The 24,539-nt window shown below is 38.8% G+C and overlaps 1 protein-coding gene across 2 annotated transcripts in view; it reads right to left on the minus strand.

Moving 5' to 3' along the window:
• LOC129720557 (short-chain dehydrogenase/reductase family 16C member 6-like) overlaps positions 1-18,961 on the minus strand; it is a 61,258-nt gene extending 42,297 nt beyond the window's left edge. Inside the window, exons 1-2 of one of the 2 annotated variants that reach the window (XM_055672043.1) lie at positions 18,495-18,961; positions 2,960-3,055 (exon numbers count right to left, since the gene is read on the minus strand). In XM_055672043.1, the coding sequence (XP_055528018.1) occupies positions 2,960-3,055; positions 18,495-18,553 (155 nt within the window). In that variant the 5' untranslated portion in view covers positions 18,554-18,961. Of the gene's footprint in view, positions 1-2,959; positions 3,056-3,163; positions 3,351-18,494 lie in introns of those variants that run through there. The other variant, XM_055672038.1, reaches the window with a different exon arrangement.
• Between the last annotated feature and the right edge of the window lie 5,578 nt (positions 18,962-24,539).

Here is a 24,539-nt window from a genome sequence, read left to right on the forward strand (position 1 = left end):
ATAAACAGAAAGGTCAAGTTTAGACCGCGAAATATCAGTACCTACCTAAGCTGAAAATGAACATTATGTCATAACTCAAGATAACTTTTATCAGCAATACATATGTTTATGGCGTTTATTCAGCACAAAAATCCAAAAAATTAACATTGTTTTTTCTCACAGTGGCAAATGTATTTAATTTAAATTCACCTTATATTATTTCCTAACAAAAGTTGTCAAGCTACTAAAAACTGGGTTTTAAAATATCCCTAGGTTTCTTTCTGTAAAATTGTTAAACATTATACTAAGCAAGCAAAATTTAATTTGAAATGTGAAAAAAGATGAGATTCTGTTGATGTCACCAAAACCACAAAGTTTAATTTAAATTTGAGAAGGTGCTTCTACGACTAGATAAATCAGCGTGAAATTCCTCCTATTCTAAAAGGCTGTAGTAGAAACAAACCTACGTACGGCCGCTCCGCATAAAGTGACTCACTCGTCATCGCGCGCGACGCCAATTGAATAAGCCTTGTTGTGATGGGATCAATCAACGCAAATTAGTTGCTAGCAAGTTGAGCAATTGGCCCCCGCAGTTCAACGTCTTATTGATGGAATGGAAGTTTCGGTTTCTTTCGATTGTTGTTTCTAGATTGCGGACGTTGAAAAAATGACAAAATTTTTATCAGACGTTCCAGAAACCTACTTGCATAAGCTCATGCATTTCAAGAACCCTACAAGTAACCGATCAGCCAATAACCGGTTGCACTTGACATCGCGCTGGGTTGCGTTCGGAGTCACACACAGTCAGTCTTAGAGGGATTGACTTCAGTGGCATTCCGCGGTGCAGTGAAAAGTTGTTTTTTTTTTCTATGCCACCAATTATGGCAGCTGACCGAACCACCGGTCAATCGGTCAGTTCCAGAACGTTCTAAGTTCACGATCATCAACATCTCGCAAGGTTGTTGAGGTAGAAGGAAAAAAAAACGTTGCTCTTAGAGTTGTGTTTATCTTGTGTTTTACAGTTAATTGCCTGGCTGCCGCTATTTGCAGGTCTACCGAAGGTGAAGTGCGAATTTCTGCGGAGTATATTTTAATTACGGTGAGGTAGGGTCATGCGTCGTTTTTGTTCTAGATAAAAGTTAAAAACAAAATAATTAAATCCCTCTTGTTGTATTCGACCATAAAATATGTTATTGTAAAACTGGAGGTGAAACAGTATTGTTCTCCACTTTCGAACGCTTACCACTCATAACAACTCATTGAGAACGTAAGATTCTGATTCCGCGTTCAATACACTAGCAATCACCTTCTTCACCTTTTCAAGTAATTCCTCCACCAATGGATGACGATCAACAACAAAGTTTTTTTTTTCAGTTGTAAATCACCTTACTCGCTTGGGATAGTTACTCATAGGCCATATTCTGACAATTCGTTTTTTTCCAGAACATACGTGGCGAATGGACATGGGAACTAAAAGATTTTGAAGCTTCGTCATGCTAAAAGTAGCAACATACAAGTGCTTCTTATAACCAGATTGATGCGGTTATTTTCCACAGCCTTTTTGTTTCCAGTGCTTCTTAGAGTAAGAAGTAGAACGAATACAATACACAGAATTCTCAAGAGTCCGTAGTCAGAATAACAATTCAAAATTGATAAAGTGGTCTGAAAATACTTAATTAAGAAAAATAAACAACCCTTAATTCGATTCTTGGCAAAATCACAAAAAACATAACTGAACGGATACTCATGAATTTGAAAATTTATAACCAATTTAATAAAAAATGATAGGAAGTCGATATGCCCAACCAAAACTTAAAACCTATTATAGCAAATCATTATACTAAGTACCTCGTGAAGCAGGTACCCAAGCACCAGTGCCACCGGTGCATGTACACATACACACTCCCACGCGATCTAGTGTTTACCGACAAAACGATTGTTTGCACTTCAAATTTACAGCTTCTTCATTGTCAATCGTTAGCGCTAGCTGAAACCGGTCACGCCCGGGGGGCAGTACAAGTGGCGGTGGCGACAGCAGTACCTACTGGATCTATGTTTCACGATCACCAACTTTAATGCGACAACGACGCGATTAGCCCGAAACGCTCGCACCGACCGAGGGCACTTAGCATATGGGATAATTCGTGTGTTCGTGTCGGTCTCATTTTTCACATGTTATGGCTTACCGATTTTTTTGCGACTCGATGTTGACAGCTGACTGGAGGAGCGGGGGCACCGCGGAAAGGTCATTCACGATCGGTGTGATGTTTTGGGTGTGCCCTTAATGATAATACTAATTACAATTATGTAATTATACTAAAAGCAATAAAGACCATTAGTTGGCCAATAGGAGCTTAACGAGCAATGTCAATGTTAAGCAACCGAATGGCTGTGGAGAGCGTCTCCCGGTATGGAATAATTACCCTCCTTACCGTGCGTCATCGCGCGACTTCGAGCAACTATTTGCTGAATTATTTCATGCGATGAGTGCCGAACATTGCTGAACATGTTGACGGCAAACACTGCCGTTGAATTGGCGTGGCTGAGAGGGCATCATACACTTTACTGGATGATAGGTTTCAATTTGTTCGGTTTGCTAGTATTTAGTAGGCAAATAAAGTCTCACCCGCGGCCAATCGTTGCCCCCTTCCTTCAACGGGGGTGGAATGGCGAGTTGTGTGTCCGCTTAAGTGGCACTCGGTTAGCCAATAGAAGGGGGCACACGGCCACAGGTACCGGTTTTTCGGCGATTCGAGCATACCTACTAACATTCGGTGCGGGTAAATATATGTGGGACACGTCGTCGGTAGCATCGCGCCGTCGACGTCGAGCGCAGAGGTCAAGTTAATTAAGAGGTAATTTGTCATCGATACGAAATCATCGTTCGCTTCACACTTGGACTTTTTGGGGGTGAAGAGGAACGGAAAACGATCGATTTGTGAGCAGTCGATGAATTTGATGAAGAATCGTTGGAACTTACCGTTTGGGGCTACTTGTGTCCTCCTTATGAGATGTGGTTCCGTTGTTCTGATTTGGACGGGGAGGTATTCGTATTTCTGATTCATCGAGAAATTGTCTATAATTAAAAAAAAAACAATGATCAGGAAGTTATATTGAACATGACGTGTGAAAGAATTACAGTACGACAACAATATTTTGAGGTTAGAAACGCTTAACTTTTTACCTTTCCTCGTCGAGTTCGTTATTGTTTCTGGTATCACTAAAACTATAATTCACATATTTCATGTTTTTCCATGGTAAAACTATAGTAATTTTGCCTCTAAATTCAATAAGCTTTGAGATTAGATCGAATATTTTAGTTATGCAGGCCATGCAACAGACCTTATGTCAGCTTCGGATAAACACAGCTAATCTTGTAGAATCCTGTGTGGGTGTATTTGTGTCATTGGATATAGCCGGTATGATCCGCAGCACACAAAGCCGTTCATTATTCTCAAAGATGGCAGTGTGGAATTCAGCTTCGAATTTTCGAAAAGTAGCAAAGATAACACCTAATAACTATCCAGATCTACTGTAACTGTTTGTTAAATTCGCTTCTTTTTATCAAAAATTGCTTGAACGGTTCTTTCAGAAATCTCACAAGTACCCTAATTCGAACAATCCAGAAATTAACACGAATTGGAACAATCTCGAAAGTGTATCCAATTTCATCATTTCTTTGGTCACTAAAAGGCAAAAAAAAAGAGGCGAAGATTCCATACATTCGATCATTTAATGAAAAACAGCCATTTTATGTCGGAAGGAGTGATTGTGCTATGTATTTCCCGTTTGGAGCTCGAGGTTTTTTCCAGATATTCCATATTCAGAGTATTCTCATTTTTTAAAGTAATTATATATTATAACCAAGTGCTATATTGCCAGCAAACAACAAGGTTTTATTCCTGGCCGATCCGTTTGTACAAATCTTTTAGAGTTCACGTTAACCTGCATTTCTCACATGGATCAGAAGGCGCAAGTTGATGTTGTATACACTTATTTAAAGGCTGCATTTGATCGTATTGACCACAAAATTCTCTTACGAAAACTTGCACGGCTTGGCGCTTCTCGAAAACTTACGGAATGGCTCAGCTCTTATCTGTGCGACAGAGTCCTTCGTGTGCAGATTGAGTCCTGCTTCTCGACACAGTTTACCAACGTTTCCGGTGTTTCTCAAGGTAGCAATTTGGGACCTCTGCTGTTCATATTATTTTTTAACGACATCGTCTTGCTGCTTGGAGTCGACTGCAAATTAGTGTATGCTGATGACCTAAAATTATATATAGTAGTTCAATCTGTTGACGACTGCTTACGTTTACAAGCGCTGTTAGACACGTTTGTTGACTGATGTCGACGAAATCGACTAGTCCTTAGTGTTCCTAAATGTCCAGTCATGACGTTTAAATATTAAACGGGACACAAACACTTATGGTTCTTACAATGTAAAAATTACCTTTTTTACCGACCGGTTTCGGGTCAGCTGTTACCCATCTACGGGGCGATGTCCAACTAATTAGTAGGAGAGAGTTACAATTTCAGTTTGGTGAAGTGGAAGAGAAGCGATAGAATGGGAGCATCATCCTCGTTCATAAGCGGCTGTTCCGATGTCATGATATGCATCGACTCCCATGCATTAAGTTGCGACTATTTTCTAATATTTTTTAAAATTTTCGCGTTTTCCCAATCGACATTGTGTTGGAGGGAAATAGCATGACTTGCCACACTTGATTCGTTGGCTCGTTTGTTGGCTACAGCTTTCTTATGCTCTTTTAAACGAACTTTGAACTTGCGCCGTGTTTGGCCAATGTACACAGCTGAACAATTTTGGCATTCAATTTTGTAGATTCCAGACTTCTCATTGGGCGGAATTTTATCTTTCGCGTTACACAAAAGATCACGTAGTCTGTTTTCACTTTTGTGAGTTACGTGGTAGCCGTGCCTTTTAAGGGCGTTTTTGATCCGGTTTGTAACTTTTGCGTAGAATGGCATGCTGATCCTCTCTAAATTTTCTTTTACTGGTTGCAGAGTGGTGACTTTGCGTTTGTGTTGTTTCCGTCCGTGTGTGCGGATGATTTTTCCCACAAAATCTTCGTCATATCCGTTTAACTTGGCCGCTTTTTTAATTTTTTTTCTTTCTCTATCGTGTACTCTTCTTTCTCCATCGGTACACTAACAAGGCGATGTGCCATGGAGTGCAAAGCCGCTTGTTTTTGGGCTCCACAATGGTTCGAGTCCGAAGTAATGTACCGGTCCGTGGATGTTGGTTTCCGGTAGATGGCAAATTTTAGCGAGTTGTCAGATTTCCAAGACATGATCAAATCTAGGAAGGGAAGTTTTTTATCCACTTCCTGTTCTACGGTGAATTTGATCGTCGGATGTCGAGTATTTAGCATTTTTTATTTGGTCCATGCATCGTTCCAATATCGATGTGTAGGCTTCAATTTGAATGGATGAAGCTCGGCTTCTTTCTAAATGTCCACGAAAGCTTTGTATGGCATCTGGTACTGGTACGCTTGGAAACAGTGCTTTGACGTCAAAAGACACTAGTATCTCCCCCATTCGCAACTCTACACCTTTTAGTTGCTCAACCAAGTCGACCGAGTTTTTCACGTTGGCGCCATGGGAAATGGGATAATGTTTCATTTCGTTTACCACCCACGCTGCCATTTTTTCCATCGGTGTGGAGACATTTGATGAAATTGGTCTCATTGCTAACGGTTTTTTGTGTATTTTCGGTAAGCAGTATAACGAAGCAACCTTTGGGTTGGATACGAGTAATCGTCTTTCTAATTTTTCCTCCCACATTAGGTGAGCAGTTCTTTGGCGAGTGATGTTTGCACCTTCGATCATCGTATTAAGTTGATCTTTTGGTTTCCCATTTTTATACAGGTATTCCTCATACGGACCTTCACTGAAAAAGTAGTCCAATACTTTTCAACTACCAAATTGATGGGCATTCCCTTAATAGAGTGGACCAAGTTAACGAACTTGGTATCCTAATTGATGCGAAGCTCACTTTTAATCTACATCGCTCTGCTGTTATCTCAAAAGCTACACGTCAGCAAGGATTCATTACAAAAATTGCTCGAGACTTCAAAGATCCCCATTGTCTGAAAACGTTTTATTGCTCGCTGGTAAGGCCTCTGATCGAGAATGTCTCTCTAATTTGGTGCCCTCATCAGTTAATGTGGAGTTTACGTATTAAACGTGCACAGAAAAGGTTTCTGCGATTTGCATTGAGAGATCTACCTTGGAAGGAACCTGTAAATCTTCCACCGTATCCTGACCGTTGTCGTCTACTCGGCCTTGACACACTGCACACTGGGCCAGAAATGGAATCTAGCGGAACGAAATTAATACCGCTCTCAGAGTTTCGGTTTCCAATCTTCTACAAAGTTTCTTGGTATAGTAAGAGCTTCATTTTGAATGTTCGAATTAGTTCAGAATTCAGCCGCAAAAGTGGCGTTGCGATGCCAACTTCTTTCTCTTACACGCTAGAGCTTTGCGGTATTCGACAAAGTTGTAGATCTCTAAATGTCATGAAACTCTACAGAATGTACAAAATTTCTTACTCTTCAAGTTTCAGAGATCTACGAGTTTTTATAAATTTTCTTTGAATTTCACGTTATATTGTGATAATTTTATGAGTTCACTCGAATTAATTTCTTACAGATTTTTTTCTCGATAGAAATTGAATAAATACGTCGTTTTCTTCCGAGTACAGAAGTTTTTGAAGTACTTAAGTGAAAATATTACACAAAATTTGAAAAACATACATAATTTTGTGAAGTACATATCTCAGCGGGTAGCAAGTATTAGCAAACCAAAAAATCTACATTTTCTGAAATTTTGAAAGAAGTGTTTTTTGGTGTTTTTGTGATATTTCAGTTCGAATATAACCATAGGTTTCATGTAAAAATACAATTGCTATGTATTTATTGCATGGAATAAACGGTTCAGTACTTTGATACTCTATCCAACCCATGTGCAGTCTTCAGCAAAGTTTCTCAGTGTAATAAGAACTTCAACTTGACGCTTAGTTTAGTTCGCGATTTGGCCGCAAAGATGGCGCTTTAAAACCAAATTTTTATTCTTACACGCTAGAGCTCTGCAGTTTTCGACAATGTTTTAAATTAGAAAATTTTACGTAACTTCGTAGAAGAAACAAAATTTCTCTCTATTAATTTTTTTTGGAAATTTACGAGTTTTTGATGAATTTGTTTGAGTTTCACGTTTTTTGTAATAGTTTTGTGATTCGAAACATTAAAATCACCAAAGAATATGCAATTTTCTGAATCAGCATACGTTCTCGGTTTAAGTATGCGTTGAGCTTTCGTTAGTAAAGCTAGGCTTATTGAGAGTAGATCCGTTGCTATTGGGTTGAATGTTACTTTGTTTGTTTCGTAGCCAAATCCAATAGCAACGGATCAACAGATACCACAGATACAGTTCGAGATACCTATAAGATGGTCGTCTTCCACACAAATATGAGTCAACTTCAAGTCACTGCGTACTTCGATTTTCCAAGCAATGTTACTCTGATGTCAAGTAATGAGTTGTGTTATATCGATCATATATTTCACTAAATCTATGTTTGCTGCTAGAGAAAAACAAATAAATCACAAAAAAACTTATTTTGATACAAAACTGAAATTTTTCGAACCAATATTGAAAAATCTCAAAAAACGGTTGTCTTTAGAAAGTTAGTTGCCAAGAGCTTTGCGATTTAAATTTATTATAAAAATCCCATTGAATCATTGTAGTTTATTAATCCTCAAAAAATTTGAAATTAAAGAAAATATTTGAAACTTAATTTTTAAGAAAAAAATTATCTAACATTTCTCCATCCATCACTTTTTATTTAAAGGTACGGAATAATGTCAAATTCTATTGACAATTTTTAATCCGTTTCTGATTGAAAGTATGATTTAGTGTATATTCTCCAATTTTCTCAATTTAAATTCACTATAACTTGATGCATCCGTTATCATTCACGAAATAATTCATTATTCACGAAGATAATTATTCTAAGCATTCCGATTGAAAATGAACATTGGATTGTAAGAAGTTATTGGAAAACAAATCCTGGACTTTTTCATTTAAAGTAAAGTTTCTTTCAAATCGCAAGTATTCAAATAAATTTTTGGTATTTTCAGGTCGTTTGCGATTGTATGCGTACTGTCTTCACACTCACTCACCCGTACGTGACCCCAACACGTTCTTATTGCTTGTTTCCGGAGCTCAAGTTTAAATTAAAAAGTTTCATTAAGTAGCAAGAATAAAAACAAATAAAATACAGGACTATTAGGAACAATGGAATACAAATTGTATAATCCAAAATATGAGAAGTAGAGAACAAAGAAAAATTCATGAAAATCGTATGAGTAAAGTGTAAGCCAAATTGTGAAATGTTTTCGGAGTAACACTAAAAAGAATGGTTACACCATTCTTTCGATAGGGGCGAAGGTGTAGTATACTAAGGTGCTTATATTTACAGTGATGAGGATAATAAATAATACACTTGCAGTGTTTGTAATTTGCAATATTTGTGCTCTGATTTTGGATGATTTATGCTGTTATGTTACGTTATTACGATTGGCAGATACTTCATTTTAAAAAACGAACGGAGATATAACAGAATGTGTCGGTGTCCCTCGTATTGTCCTGCAACTTTGGTTTCAATTTAAAATGTTGGGGCGGGAAACTTGTGGGCAGTTCTAATGGTATTGAATTGAGTTAATTATTTTTATGCATAATAATATCTTCATGAATTGTTGATTTAATTTCTTGTCCCAATAAGGAACATTGTTGTTCAATTTAATATCGGAGTAATATTGTTACCTAGGGCCGATTTTAGGTGCTGGGGGATCAGGAGCAAATATTTTCGTGGGGCCCTATTATGTTGAACAGTTTTGAAGTAAGAAAAGTTGAAGATGTTGTTTATAAGACACGACCGCAGAGTTAACGTAGAGTACGACAGCCTGTCTTATGTATTTCTTGCAATAGGTTTGGGAATACACTCAATGGGGTTATCAATTTAATGGTCTCTCTGCTCCAGATGACTTTTACCTCTATAACCGGCACCGGTAACGACAATGAACAACAGCAGAAGCTATGTGCAGCTATGCGATTTCACTTACTGCCGTATCCAAAACAAGAATGAGCTTGAATTGTTTTGAGGCTGTATTTGTATCATATTGCACTGAGATAGCTTAATTTAGGCAGTGGCAACGAAGAGGTTATAGACGAGGGCCAATAGTGCATTTCCGGTTAATTGCTGCAAATAGTAGGACTTGAGCGTAGAATTATGTAATTCAGGCTCACCAGCTCGAACATTCTTCAAATAAATGATTAAATATACTTAGTAAACTTTGAGGCTTACCTGAAGTCAAAGCGGTTAATAGTGTATGTCAATGCCATTTATTGACAATTGAATTTTGTTTTTTAAAATGACAAATTTTGAATTAAGTTCTGAATAATATACTGTAATATTTAAAATAAACACGAGGTGATTTGTTTGCAACTATATATGATAATTTTAATTGCTGTACTGCTAGCCACGCACACTGTAGATATGCACATACACGCTATATAGCTAACCAAACATGCTATGACATGCTATAGCTAGCCACACACGCTATAGACATGCACAGACACTGTATAAACATGCTATAGACATGCACAGGCACGCTATAGACATGCACACGCAAGCCACACGCCCTATATAGCTAGCCACGCACGCTAGCGACACATGCTATAACTATTAACACACGTTATATATGTGCACACACCCTATATATACATGGCTTCTCAAACCACCTGCCGGTGCGAGTCTCATTCAGTTTCTGACTGTATTCACCCAACGATATCTGAATTGGACTACCGCTGGTGGGGTCCAACTCAGATCGAAGAGGAGAAGAACTGAAAAAGGTAGGAACTTCAGCTAAGCACTACCACCGCCGCCTTTGCCCACTGCCATCGCTGCTACTGTCCGCCGCTGCTGCCCGCTGTTAGTAAACTGAGCTTGCTTGAGGAGAAGCAGTCTCTTATAAAGCCCAACGAGTGCATTCCCGGCTAACTAGGATGGAGTACCTAGTCGTCCTTTTTAGGGAAAGGCAGCAAGCGACCAATCAAAGGGCGACATTTGCGATTCGACAAGGTTCAACAATTTTCAATAGTACAATAGGTCGAACAATCAGGTTAAAATTTTCTCCATTTGGGGATTTTTCCAATCGATTGCTGCAAAAATGACGGAAATCAGTTAGAAACTGACTGAGTTTAAAACGTTGGAAATTGGACAATTTTCGTGACGCTCTCGATGTTTTCAGTTTTCGAAATTGGATCCCTGTATTGAAGTTGGACCCCTATATATGTTGCCGTAAGACGTGTTCTACGTCAAAATTTTAAATTTGGGAATGACTTAATGCTGCGGTGGAAGGTGACGAAAAAGATCTCCACTCTCGGTCTTCACGTCTGGCCCAGGATTAGGCGCCCCTCGTGTCGGCATTTGCCCTCTCTTAAATCCGGGCCTGTTGCTTGCTACCTGACTACCCTGACAGTAGGGATTAGGGCACACGGACAACCGAGTGGTAAGCAGCTTACACACTGAAAACTACCCGGACGAACACATACGATTCGCAAAGATTCTCTAGGATTCCTCACATTGGATTCGTGAGCGTCCTTGAAAAGGATCCCTGAAAAAAGAATCCTCAGGAATGCCCTGTATATGGCTCTAGGATTCTTGAATAATAATCCTGAGTGGGAATCCTCCGGATCGTTTTTGCGATTCCTTTCACGATTCCGTCACCGAGTTAAAGGTATCCTGGGTATTCTTATTCAGGATTCTCTGCGTGTTAGTAAGGGTAGACACGGCCTGCAGATTGATTGCCAGCATCTACAAAAAGGTTGTGTGTGGTAAAAATACGGCCGAGCTTCTCACTAGAGGAAGTGTTAGCCAATGCTGCCGCTATCGTACAGATAGGTATGCCAGACAATTTTTGGAGAGAAAAATGCGACGCGGATCTTGATGAAAACCGTCAAAACGCGTTACATCCAGAAACGAAGGTAGCAGACCCGTCTCTCACCGTCAACCAGGAGGTTTGTGAGAAGTCGGCGGGTTGACAATGAACCAAGTCTTAACGATGCGGTAAATTCTCCAAAAACTCCCACACACCACCTAATCATTGATTTCAAGGCCGCATACGACACTGTCGATCGTGTAGAGCTATGGAAATGGTTTCCCCGCGACACTGATAAGGCTGATTAAGGCCTGATGGATGCTTCTATTTAACAGCCGAAGAAAACGACCCTCAAACTCTTGAATTACACTTATTACAGGTGCACTCCACAAGCTCCAACCGGGAAAATGAAAGATTATAGCTATTCAACCATTCCTGTGACTTTTGGTATCAACTAACGCGAGCGAGCAATTACTATGCAAACTCTCGCGTAAGTTGACGCGTTTTGGTAATGGGCACCAAAATGCATAGGAATGTACATAAGACGGTCGCCATATAAAGAAGCGGCCAAAATTTCCAAAATGCGAATTTCATATTCAGGATGTTTTGAGCACATCATTTTGTTGTTTTTGATCTATATTTTCATAATTTCTCAATGAAATCTTGATAAATAGCACGGTTCATGTTGAAAAACGCCTCCAAAGTAACCTTTATCAAAAATTAAGAAAAAGAGTTTTTTCTGAATGTGTTGGAATATATGAAATCCTACTAAAGCTGTTATGCTATGTTTGCATACAAATGAAAGTTTATTATATTAGCTTCATAACACTGAAGGAGTAATTGCTTTTTACCCAACAGAGACTGCCGTGGGCTACATAGAAAATATTTGCGTTTTTTGTAGAAAAAGTTGAATAAAAGTTTTTCACTTTTCATGTAAATTTTTAATTTTTGGGTGATTTTTCAACGAAATTCATCGTATATCGTACAAGTTTGCTCCAAAACACATCAAGAAAACGTAGAATTAGTATAATTTTTTGTTTGTATACGCTGACATTTTTTTTATTATTTCGAAAAAGAATAAGATTTGCCTCAATTCACGTGGTTTATGGACAACCCCTTGTCACTACAACACTTTTCTCAAATGAGAAAATCATCTAGCTTTAGGAGTGTTCACGTTTGCTTAATCACTGTTACAATGTTAAAACGAGTACCAACAGAGAAAAAGATAATAAACAAATTGATAGACCTATGTTTTTATTTCACCTTACACATTTTTGTCTCAATACACAGGTGGCTCCTTAAGCTGCTTAAAATATGATCCCTACCCTACAATGCTGTGTGAAAATTTCGGATGCTCTATCAAACCCGTTTAAAACTCGTAAAGAACTTCGACAAAGTGACGCTATTTCCTGCCTCCTTTTCAAAATTGCGCTAGTACAGTTATACCTCGATTATACACACCCTCGATTATACGCACCCTCGATTTTACGTACTTCGATTTTACGCACATTTTACCTCGATTTTACGCACACTTTTTTCAAACACATTTTAAATTCGTATGTTCTTTCATTAAATTGCACGTAGTGAAGGGTTATATATATTAGACATGGTTCACTAATAAGGGGCCGTTTATATAGACTGGGAAATCTGCCGAAAACCGGGAGACAGTAACAACAAGACCTCTTTTGCAAAACAGCGAACTTTTTCAATGTTGTATACGTGTCTAACGCGTAAAATATTTGACGTCGTACGCACACAATCTCTTTTGGAGTAATTTACGTGTACTGTTACAAGATAGAGGAGCTGTTTTCAATGCCTCCTTAGCATTAGTATGTGGGTAAAAATAAATGTGTGAGTCACACATATACTGTCCCCCCCACACACACACTCACACACACACACACACACACTCACACACACATACACACAGAGACACAGACACAGAAACACACATACCCACACACACATGCACACACACGCGCACACACATACATACACACACGTGCACACACATACACACGCGCACACACACATACACACACAAACACACACACACACACATACACACACGCGCACACACACATATACGCGCACACATATACGCACATACATACACACATCCACACACATATACGCACATACACACACATACACACGCACACACGCGAACACACATACACATATATACTCACATACACACACGCCCATTTCATTGTTTTAAGTAATTCCTTTCAAGCATTTTGCATATGTTCTGGGTTAGTTTCCCACGGCACATTAGAGAACGTCTATCATTTACGTAACGCAAATAATTACCTTCTTCGACCCCGCTCCTATGTCACTCTCTTTTTTAGAGTTGTCAAGCTTTCCAATCCCCCTTTTGAACGTTGCATACTAATTGGATGACCCCTACATTAGGCTGTCCCAAAAAAAAATCGATGTTGAAAAAGTCAAGGTGCTCAGCCCTTAATTGAAAGATGATGTTATTTATAGCATTTTTGTAGAACATTTCGACTTTCTAAAAAATTGTTTTCAGGTTGCCCAAACGTGATTTATAAAAAAATGACTTTTTTCAGCTACAAACCCACTCTTTTGCACTTTTTTCAACTCTGTTCGATTCCTAAATTTTTCCATATATTTTTTTATTTTTGTGGGATTGTTTTTGAATATTTTGCATGGTTTGGTTCAGCATCGCATTCAATTATTTGACTCACAGAGCTCATTGAACATCACAAAAAAGTGAATTTTTCTTATAATTTTCAGATAAAGCCCTTCAAAACACATATAAAAAGTTTTTTTGATCAAGAACTGAATTTTTTTCTGCAAAGCGGGATTCAAGACGAAAATTTACATGAAAAAGATCCTTGATATCTTATCGAGGGACTGAGATATTGGCGTTTTTACATGTGATGGAAAACTGTGCATTTTGTCAAAAATGCCACTAAAGCTCAATATCTCCATTGCACAGTATTTTATTTTACGGTTTGTGCGTATAATTTCCTAAATAGTGATTCAAATGATGTTTATAGCCATAAGGTATGTTCGGAGGAGTTTCAGGATATTTTAAAATGCATCTTTTAATGTAGAAAGATGGGTGATCAATCCACCTATGAGTGAGATAAAAAATTTACTTTCTAATCAAACTAAGACAGACGCAAGGTGTCTTCGACAAAGTTTTAGGTTATAATAAAACAAGAAACTTTACCGAGAACATCATGTTTCTATCTCATATATTACGAGCACCATTGAGTTTTCAAATAGAAGGCACTAAAAATCACATTTTCCGTTCTAACTTTTTTCACAAATTTTTCCGAATTTTTAAACCTTCTACTAAGTTATCAGCCATCTGAAAATGCATTTGTTTTCTAAACATTGTTGTTTTTTATCTCTCAAAATAAAACAGTTATTCAACATATTTGTTAAAATGCATAGTTTTCCATCACATATAAAAATGCCAATATCTCAGCTCCCCCGATAAGATATCAAGTACAGTCGAATCCCTCTATTACGACAATTTATATAGCGACAAATCTCTCTATAGTGACATTCTCAATGATCCCTTCTACTCTATATTCATAAAAATTATTCGTTTTATTGCGACATTTTTCTATAACGACGGTCCCTTGCGATGTCGCCTTAAAGCGATTCAACTGTATCTTTTTGCATGTAAACTTTCGTCGTAAATCCCGCTTCGCAATGAAAATTTCAGTTCTTGATCACAATTTTTTTTATTTGTGTTTTGTAGGGTTCTATCTAAAAATTATTAGAAAAATTATTTTTTTGTGATGTTTAATAGGCTCTGGGAGTCATAAAACTGAATGAAATGCTGAACCAAACCATGCAAAATATTCAAAAACAACCCCACAAAAATAAAAAAATATATGGAAAAATGTAGGAATTGAACAGAATGTAGGAATCAATTTAGTGCTGAGCACCTTGACTTTTTCAACATCGATTTTTTTTTGGGACACCCTACCCTACATGTTTTCTTGCACATTTCCGATCACGGAAGTTAATTTTGGGCTATAAAAAAAATTAAAAATTTTGATTCGATTTTATGCACAATTCGATTTTACGCACATTTCAAAAACGAGAATGTGCGTAAAATCGGGGTATACCTGTAGTTGTTATGAAACATGTGAGATCGGCAACACTGCTTTCCTGAGTGCACAACCAATCCTCCGTCGGCTCGTGAATAAAACTAATTAATAAAGTGTGATAGTGAAAATGAATACTAAAACGCTACTGCTTATGATAAGTTTAGTGAACAGGCAGGGGGTAATTTTAAGGTTATTATTTTGTTACTTCCAAAAATTAAGTGACAATTAAAAGCAGCGGCAAGCTTGTATGCACGATTGAGTGATCAGACATTACTGCTGTTTCCACCGTAAACAATGCAAATGCAAATAGTAATCGATTATATTTTACTTCTTGCTTTTATTCATTAATTCATTATTGTTATTATTTTCAATTTGACTTTCTTAACGTTGCGTTTGCGGAGGCGCTTTTTGTATTGACCTCGGGATCGATCAACGTGCAACTGTCTTCACTGCCCGACAGGGTGATCTAAAAAGAAGTTCCCACACACACTCTCACACGCACACACACACGCGCGCACGGTTGGATGGAAAGTTAATACGACGAATACTAGGTATCTGCTATCAGAAGGTATGTACCTCGGATCGTTGGTAACAAGATGGTTGGTTACAAGATGCTTATAAGACCGGTAGTCCTCTACGATGGCTCGAGGAGGACTCGTAAGCGCTGGCCATTTTCCTCAAAGATGATTCACAAGCTGGCACAACTATACGGCGAACCCACTATCCAGAAAGTCGCTAAAGCTGAAAGGGTAGATGCTTCGAGGTTTCACTTTCCATGATACAAAAGCTACAAATATGATTCTGAACTCGACCTATGTTTCTTAAATGACACCTTCTCGGGCAGAGCTCAATTGCTAGGGCAGTGTATGTACAAAGAGCTCTCTTATTGAGCTTTTAGGTAACTTTTATGCTTAGAGTTATTATTCTTGTTGACTGGAGATATCCACTGACAACCATTCAGTTAAGTTATTTTCAGTTCCCAGTAGCTCTGTTTTTATTACACAGTTTGATATTCCGTTTGATAACTAGTGCCACTTGACTATCAGAGAAAATGCAAATATTCTATTATAGCTTAAATGTATGCCTGAAATGCTGTTATGTAATTTATTGAGGCACCAGAACTCGAGGATTTCTTGTGAATAAGTTTATGACTGTAATATCAACATTGTTTCGTTTTATAAACACTGGTTTTATATTCTGGTGCGCCAGTGAGACGCCGTTGGTTTTTTTTTACAGTCGTCACGGCGGCGGCGTGTATCCAAAGACTGTTGATTAACACTTCTAAAATATCGTAAAATCCATTTGAGCACACTGGTTTCATTAGTTCATTAGTCAAAATTAAAATATATTAGAAGAAGTCAGAGTACTAAAAATATGCAAAAACTATGAAAAAATCAACATAGAGCTAACAATTGCGAATTTGTGATCACATCTACATGCCAACAGGTATTAATTTAAAAAAAATACTGATCGCTGATCTAAAACAGTAGTATATAGTGAAAATATGAAAGAATCGTAAATGATTATGTGAAACGATTGTAGCGTTTATCTTAACGTTGAAAAACTCAAGGTAGAAAACATTATTTATAATGTACCATTTGAAATCAAAAATCGTATCTCACGATTATACATGTAGTAAGACAGGGTAATTTCGAGCTACTGGAATTTTCGACCCATGCTGTACTCTTTTCTTTGCTAATCGCCGTGGGTTTTGAGCAATAATTGTGTGCTCGTAATAAGTTTTTACGCTTTTTACCTCAATCTTCAAACTCTATTCTATATTTGGTTCTGGAATGATTGATTTGTTATTTGTTTGTAATTGAAAATGTTGGTCTAAGTGTCATGACAAAATTTACATTTATTTATTAACAAAGCTCCGCTCGAAGCATCTTTCTGAGTTGTATAAAGAGTCATTTTCACCAGATATTTACAATTTCTCAAACTTAAAATTGATTTTGAAGTAGAATACTTCTCTCAGGAAGTTCGGCTACATAGGGATGTGAAATGAAAATCTAAAACCGAAAAAAGTGAAAAATATGTCCAATTTCAAATGCTAATGAATCGGTTTGTATTCGATGGATTTCCTTCGTTCTTTCAGCAATAGGTTGGAAAATCTTCTAAGATTCTTCCCAAATGAAGATAATTGTAATTTTATTATTCAAACTATTGTACTATTGAAAATAGTCAAGCCTTGTCAAAACGAAAAATTCGACCTCTGATTGGTCGTTATATGATTGCTTCCCAGGAAGGGTCGACAGAATCATATACTTTGCACTTTAAAATATGATAATTGGCCTATATAAGAGCCTGTTTCAGCCGAAGCTGCTCAAAGTCTCCGTTAACGAATAAAAAGAAGAAGAACTGTTTATTTTATCACAAGTAATACTTTATTCGCACTGTCAGTGATAACGCCAAGATGTGATCGGTATCTTATCCGATATTGAATTGAACAACAAGTTGTCCTTTTCAGGATGAAATAAAAACCTGATTGACGAATGATTATTTTCTCTGTTAATTTACATTTTTAAATTTGTTAAAGTTATAAATTTTATTTTATCTCAATGTCTCAGAACGTACTGAGTTATCTTTTCCTTCAGTCATGAGCACGATAGCCGAAAAACTTTCATTATCTGCATGAAAATTAATTTTTCGCATAACCAAAATTTAAAAAATGTCAAGCCCCAATCATGACAAGCAACTTACTATATTATTGAAAATGGTCAATCCTTGTTGAAGTGCAAAATTCGATTGATCTGATTAGTCAACGTTCATTTACTAGAAAAAATGACTGACATGCAAGCAGCCTTTTCTTTCTTGTAAAAGTATTCTACTTCAACCTTGCGGTCGTGGCTTTGCACACAGCCCTCCTGTGATTTTTTTTTCATTCTTGCTGATAGTGAGTTTTTGCTCTCAAAAATCTTAGAACAAGAGGGAATTATTTTCGAGTATACAAATTAGACACAGCGTTAGATTACTGCCACAGTGCAATGTGTTTGCAATAAAAGTTTGAAACTAGAAACGTTTGATGCTAGAGTACCAGCTATAAATCTCCGTGAATGATTTATGAGTGTATCTCCCTGTCTACTTTTGCATTGCTTGGAATTTCTCATTAGCACATGCACTTCACTATGTGTAAATCTCATTCTTTTTCGGTGCTAATTGAAAAAGAAAAAAATTAGCACCCTCCACGACACACAAAAATATCAACAAAATGAAAAAAACTTAGTTTTTTGCTAGTGTTTTCTTTCAGAGCTACAATAAAATATTCCTAACATCGATCAGAATGATAATATGGTAATGATTAGACCATTTTTGCATCACCAGCGCAAGTTGCCGTAGGTGTAACAAGAGCCTTGTAATCCTAGAACCGCGAGAGTAGTGTAAACTTTACCGATCAGTAGCAAATCACGATATTCTTATTAGCAATCAAGCGTAACCACCTTGAAAATTCTAGAATTCTTACCGTTCACTACGAAACACCGAAATCGCATTATCGATGTTATCATCTTGTAGTATATTCATCCTGGCGTTGGATTTTTTGTTGAAATAGCTTTGGTTTCAGCTCGCTTACACCCAATTTAAGGGATCTCCAAAGTAAGTCACAATATATGCGAAGTACACTACCCCTCTCTAGTTAGCTCTACTAGTGAACCAACTAGTCGGTGGCCTCCTTTTCAGCTCACGTTCAAATCCACACACGACAAATATTAAAAAAACCAAACCGAGGTTAATTTACAGTCCCGGCGTGGCCCGAAATGGTTTGCGTCGTCCCTGATTGTTACGAAACTCCGAACTGGATCGCGATGACACACGAGCGATCCCCACGATCTCGGGCGTTAGATCTGCGATCAGCTATAACGCGAACTGGACAACAACCGCCGAAAATACACTTCCTCACCCGCAAACGCTTAGAACGTGACTGAACTCTTCTACGTCCACTGTGCGCGCTGTGAATCGGCCGCCTCTCGCTCGAACTGTGGATGTACGCGGTTTGTGGGCTGGTGGCAGTGCAAATAGCAGTAAGCGGTATTAGATCTACACTCACCCTCACCACCCATTATAATAGGGGGATGAGGGTAGGTAGCCGGTACCGACAACGACGACGACGACGACGGCGACACCGACGACGGAGGGGATACTAATAGTGGGTACAGCTGGTCAGGTCAGGTGTATACACTATAGTGATGATGCGTCGGTGTGCCGCCGCCGAGTTGACGCTCATTCATCAACAATAGTGCAGCAGTACTGACGGGGGAGGCATAATACAAAATTAGTACAAAATTTCAAATGCGTCGCAGCATACATTAGTTTGCATTAAAAAAAAGCCGTCTAGAGTTGAATGGTACTGGTGACCTCCATGCACAGCCGTGCGTACGGGGTGGTTTTGGGGGGTCAACCTATCAAAATTTCGGTCGAACATTTTTGTTTTTATCAAACCTTGACACACGTAATTGGTTTGCACACTGAGTATATTCCATTATTTACGAAAATGGATCCTTTTTTAAGTTTATCGTGATTCGGGATTCTCTAGCAACACCCATAGAATCATCGAAATGTGTGAATAATATTAAGCGGAAAATTTATAATTTTCATGAAATTAGTAGAACGAGTAGAATTCATGCACTTATATAAAATTATAAAGTACATAGAATACATAGGATGTCAAGAATTCATAGGTTTCACATATGTGAGTTTTCAGGAGCGAATAAATACTGATTTTCGTTACATTCGTTCTGTGTGGTCCCGTGGTTCTGTGGTTAGCGATATCGGTCGGATAGCTCTTTCACACGGTTCTGATGTCGGGTTCGGTTACCGATCGATCAGGTCGAGGATCTTTTCGAGCTGGAAATTTTCTCGACTCAGCATTGGGGCACGGTGTATCATTGTATTTATCCTACAACATGCAAAATAAGCGATAACGAGTTTTCTCAACTAATAATCTAGTTGATCGAGACCGCCGTTGATTTGGCCTTAGTCCTCCAGGCTAGTGTGCGATATTCTTTTTTATATTTTGTTACATTCGTTGGAAAGGTAGAACTGTCAGCCATAAGATTCATCTTGAAAAATATTATTTTTCCTAATCAGCGGTTACCGTGTCGAGATGGAACCATTACTATGCCATCATCAGCTGATTGTGAAAAGCTAAAAATTGATTTGGGTTAACCAAAGCACCATAACCTCCCCCTGTCAAATGTAAAATTGTGCTGATGACCCCCGTTAGAATAAATAATTCAAAATGCCGCTCGGAAAGCGCTGGTTTTTTTTTTTAAACCAAGCACACTATTTGCGAACCACACCCGGACCGGCCTGGCGTCGATAGTATTTCACACGATGCTGAAGACAAAAGTCATAGGCATAGTAGGTACAACTTGTATTGTTACGGAGGCTTGCGATGACCATCGTCGCAGCGACTGACGACGAGTGCAGATGAGACTACACCTAGGGCAACAGAGAAAGAATATGCCATATTCGTATCTATGACTGCAGCGGGTAAAAGCGTACATTTTGCTGCAACAAACGACCGCCGTTCAAAAACTAATAATGAAGGTTTTCGCGGTCACATTACCACACATTGTTGTTGTAAAATATGTCCATGTACTGCTTGCATGCTTTGCGGACTGCATCGCGTGGGATCGCCAGGTGAGTGATGTGGCGGTGCCAAATTTGACGCTATTGTGTTACCAGCAGGTGTGCTTTCACGTCTCTCGCTCTCTTTGTCTACTTCTCTAATTTGGTTTGAATTTTTGCGAATATGGAAATGAATAGAGAAGTGTCTACTGAAAAGCTGTGACCTGTGATGATTTATATCCGATTTGGTGTTTATTGTAAAATCATAACGAAACGTCATCGAAATTCGTTACAGTACCTCAATGGATCTACTAAACGAAACATCAACGTCTGATTTAACCTTGCTTGATACGATCAATGCTCTCTTAGTGCACGGCACTCAAACAAAAAAAAGAGAGAGAGATTGAGTTAAGTGAAGGTCGCCGCACTACGGAAGCTACGAAGAAGGTTAGTGAGACTGCAGCTACTGGGACCTTCATAACAGCAGATGTGTTTCCTGTTCTGAAAATTGTCATGATTTACGTTTACATAAGCCTAACATTCTCGTTTGAAGAGGAGTGGTGATTTTCTTTAAACAGTAGAATTAGCCAAAACTGACTAAAAGTGTTGCATTTTGAATGTTATTTTTCACATTATTTTATTACATCTTTGGTAAAAATGCTGCATTCCGAAATTTCAGACATTTCTCGTCACAATTTCATAATTTCCAAATTGTTCCTGCTTTTTACATTATTTTTAAAGTGTTCGTTACTTGTTGAAGTATCACCGAGCTCTAACGCCTGTGAAGGCATCTTCTACACATTTTTCTTTGGCTGACGGGCAGTGTAAAAGGACCACACCGAAGTTATCTATTTCTTCTTGGGCTTTTTTAAGGTCAAACTTGCTGTAATCTACCGGAAGCGCTACTCAACTATAGCCGATCGGTTTTCCAACTACCAGGGCTTTTCTCGAAAACAAATCGAGATTCAACCGTACGACTTGAACTACCTTGCAGAACGGTCGCATTTTACCAACAGCTCGAATTTTAGGTTTAACGAGTGATTAATGAGTAAATTTGTGTTGGCAAAATTTTGTGTAAAGTGAAAGTGAAGTGACTTTTGTCCTGAAATGCCAGGACGAACCAAAAAAGTTCGCTTTGATGCGGCTACGAGGAAACGTGAGGCTTCTCCTCCGAGTGATTCAGAAAGCAATAGGTATGAAATTCTCTCTAATATAGGGGATCAAGAATTTGAAGTTTCTTATTCTGAGCTAAAGTTCCACCAATTGTGGCAATAGTTGCAAATTTTAAAGCTTTTCGTTCAGAACCTTTATCATTTCTTTCTGATGTGAAAGTTAATTTTGGTGGCCGCCGAGGCGAAGTTCGTATTTTGGCCGAATCTTTCGAGACCATAAACATCTATTACCTATGATGCCAAAAAACGAGAGACCGTTTAAGGCTGTTTTGAAAGGTCTTTCAAATGACCAAATTATTGATGAAATTAAAGATTTTATTACAGAATTACTTGGTTTTTCCCCCAATCAAGTAATTTTGATGAAACGTAAATCAAATGCAAATATTAATAATACTGGAATATACCAGGAAAATTGCTTGGTACATTTTGATCGTACCAAAGTAAGCAATTTAAAATTTTTAGAAAAAGCACGTGTTTTATTCAATGTGCGAATAAAGGGGGAAAATTTCAAGAGGCATGGAGGCATCCATAATCTCACGGAATGCCGGAATTGTCAAGCCTATGACCATGGAACTCGCAACTGCCATGTGACAACAAAATGCATGAATTTGTGGTGACTCTTCCCACACGAAGAACATCTTCCAAAAACCCTAGGGATTATCGAAAAAATGCCCACGGACCATTATTTCATCTTTACGGACAGTCTCAGTTCCATTGAGGCTCTCCGATCGATGAAAGATGTTAAGTACTCTCCGTATTTTCTGGGGAAAATACGGGAACATCTGAGTGCTTTATCCGAAAAATCTTCTCAGATTACCTTAGCGTGGGTCCCTTCTCACTGCTCGATACCGGGTAATGAGAAAGCGGACTCTTTGGATAAGGTGGGCGCAACAAACGGTGAAATTTATGAAAGACCAATTGCCTTTAATGAATTTTTCGCACTTGTACGTCAGAATACGATCATCAGTTGGCAAAATGCTTGGACCAGAGGGGAACTGGGAAGGTGGTTACATTCCATTATCCCCAAGGTATCAACGAGCCCGTGGTTCAAGGGGTTGGATGTAGGTCGAGACTTCATTTGCATGATGTCTCGGCTCATGTCCAATCACTATGGATTTGACGCGCATCTCCGTCGTATTGGGCTCGGGGAAGGCGGTATCTGTGCCTGTGGAGAAGGTTATCATGACATAGAGCGTGTGGTTTGGTCTTGCCCTGAACACCGTGGCGCCAGGTCTAAATTAATAGCTTCCCTGCAGACCGAGGTTAGACAGCCGGCTGTACCTGTTCGTGATGTCTTGGCGTGCCCTGACCTTCCCTACATGTCCTCCATATACATTTTCCTGAAATCCATCCATGCGCCAGTCTAGTCCCACTCCTTTCTGCCTACATTCAACTTAACCGCAAATACACGTTTGGACCCCCGATCCAGAACCAGCAACTAGACCCCGCACGATACCACCAACTAGAGGCCCGAGGAAAACTGTTCGTGTCTTGGTTTAGCAGAGCATAACAAATAGCTGCTCATTGTTTTTGGCTGTTTGAAGAACATCATGACGCCCCAACAACAAATCATCAATTTTAAAACGAGTTTTAGTTTTAATCTTAGATTTAATTTCAACTCGTAGTCGGCAGCGAGGATAAAAAATTTGTCTTTAGTTTTTAAGATACTTTATGAAGTAAGATTCTAGATATAATTGGCTCCGTAAAACATTTACTTGTATTGTGTCGTGTCAAATAAACGTTAATTGAAAAAAAAAAACATCTTCCAAATGTGTAAATTGTGGAGGTAAACATAAATCAAATTCCTTTGATTGTCCTGTTAGGTCAAAAATTATTAACAACAAATGGAAAACAAATAATCCTGTTCAGGCACCACCACGCATTTCATATGCTAGTTTCTTTTCAGTGAAATTTCGAATTCAAATAGCAACAAGCCTTTCGTGTTTGGTGCTGAAAAGTCAGCCGGTATTGATTTAGGCAGTGAAACTCCTAAGAAGATTGACTACCTACAACAATCTATGCTGCAGCTAATGTCCGCTTTGTTGAACTGTAACTCGATATACGAGGCTGTTCAAGAAGGTATTAAATTTAATGTTATGAAATTGAAATTCAGCAAGGGTCACAAAGGAAGACCCGATGTAGAGAAAGAAGAGTTCTACGCACAGCTGGAGAAACTCTACGACAGCTGCTCGCGTAGAGACATCAAGATCGTCATCGGGGACATGAACGTGCAAATCGGTAGGGAAGAAATGTACAAGCCGGTGATCGGCCCGCACAGCCTGCACACCGTGACGAACGACAACGGCCAGCGATGCGTAAACTTCACAGCTTCCCGAGGACTGGTAGTCCAAAGTACCTTCTTTCCCCGTAAGGACATTCACAAAACCACCTGGAGATCACCTGACCAACGTACAGCAAATCAAATTGACCATGTTCTCATCGACGGTCGCTTCTCCTCAGACATTACAAACGTACGTACCTATCGCGGTGCGGATATTGGCTCGGACCACTACCTAGTTGCGGTATCATTGCGCTCAAAACTGTCGACCGTATACCACGCGCGACACCGCCAAACCCCGCGGCTCAACATTAGACAGCTCCGGAACTCCCAGGCTGCGGAGGAATACGCGCAACAGCTTAAAGCGGTGCTACCCACAGCGGAGGGGCTGGGCGCATTGCCTCTTGAAGACGGCTGGTGCAACATTCGCACAGCTATTGGGGAGACCGCAACGGCGACACTAGGAGTGGAAGCACCGAGTTGCAGAAAC

The sequence above is a fragment of the Wyeomyia smithii genome, chromosome 1, assembly GCF_029784165.1.
Source record: "Wyeomyia smithii strain HCP4-BCI-WySm-NY-G18 chromosome 1, ASM2978416v1, whole genome shotgun sequence".
Classification (NCBI taxonomy): domain Eukaryota; kingdom Metazoa; phylum Arthropoda; class Insecta; order Diptera; family Culicidae; genus Wyeomyia; species Wyeomyia smithii.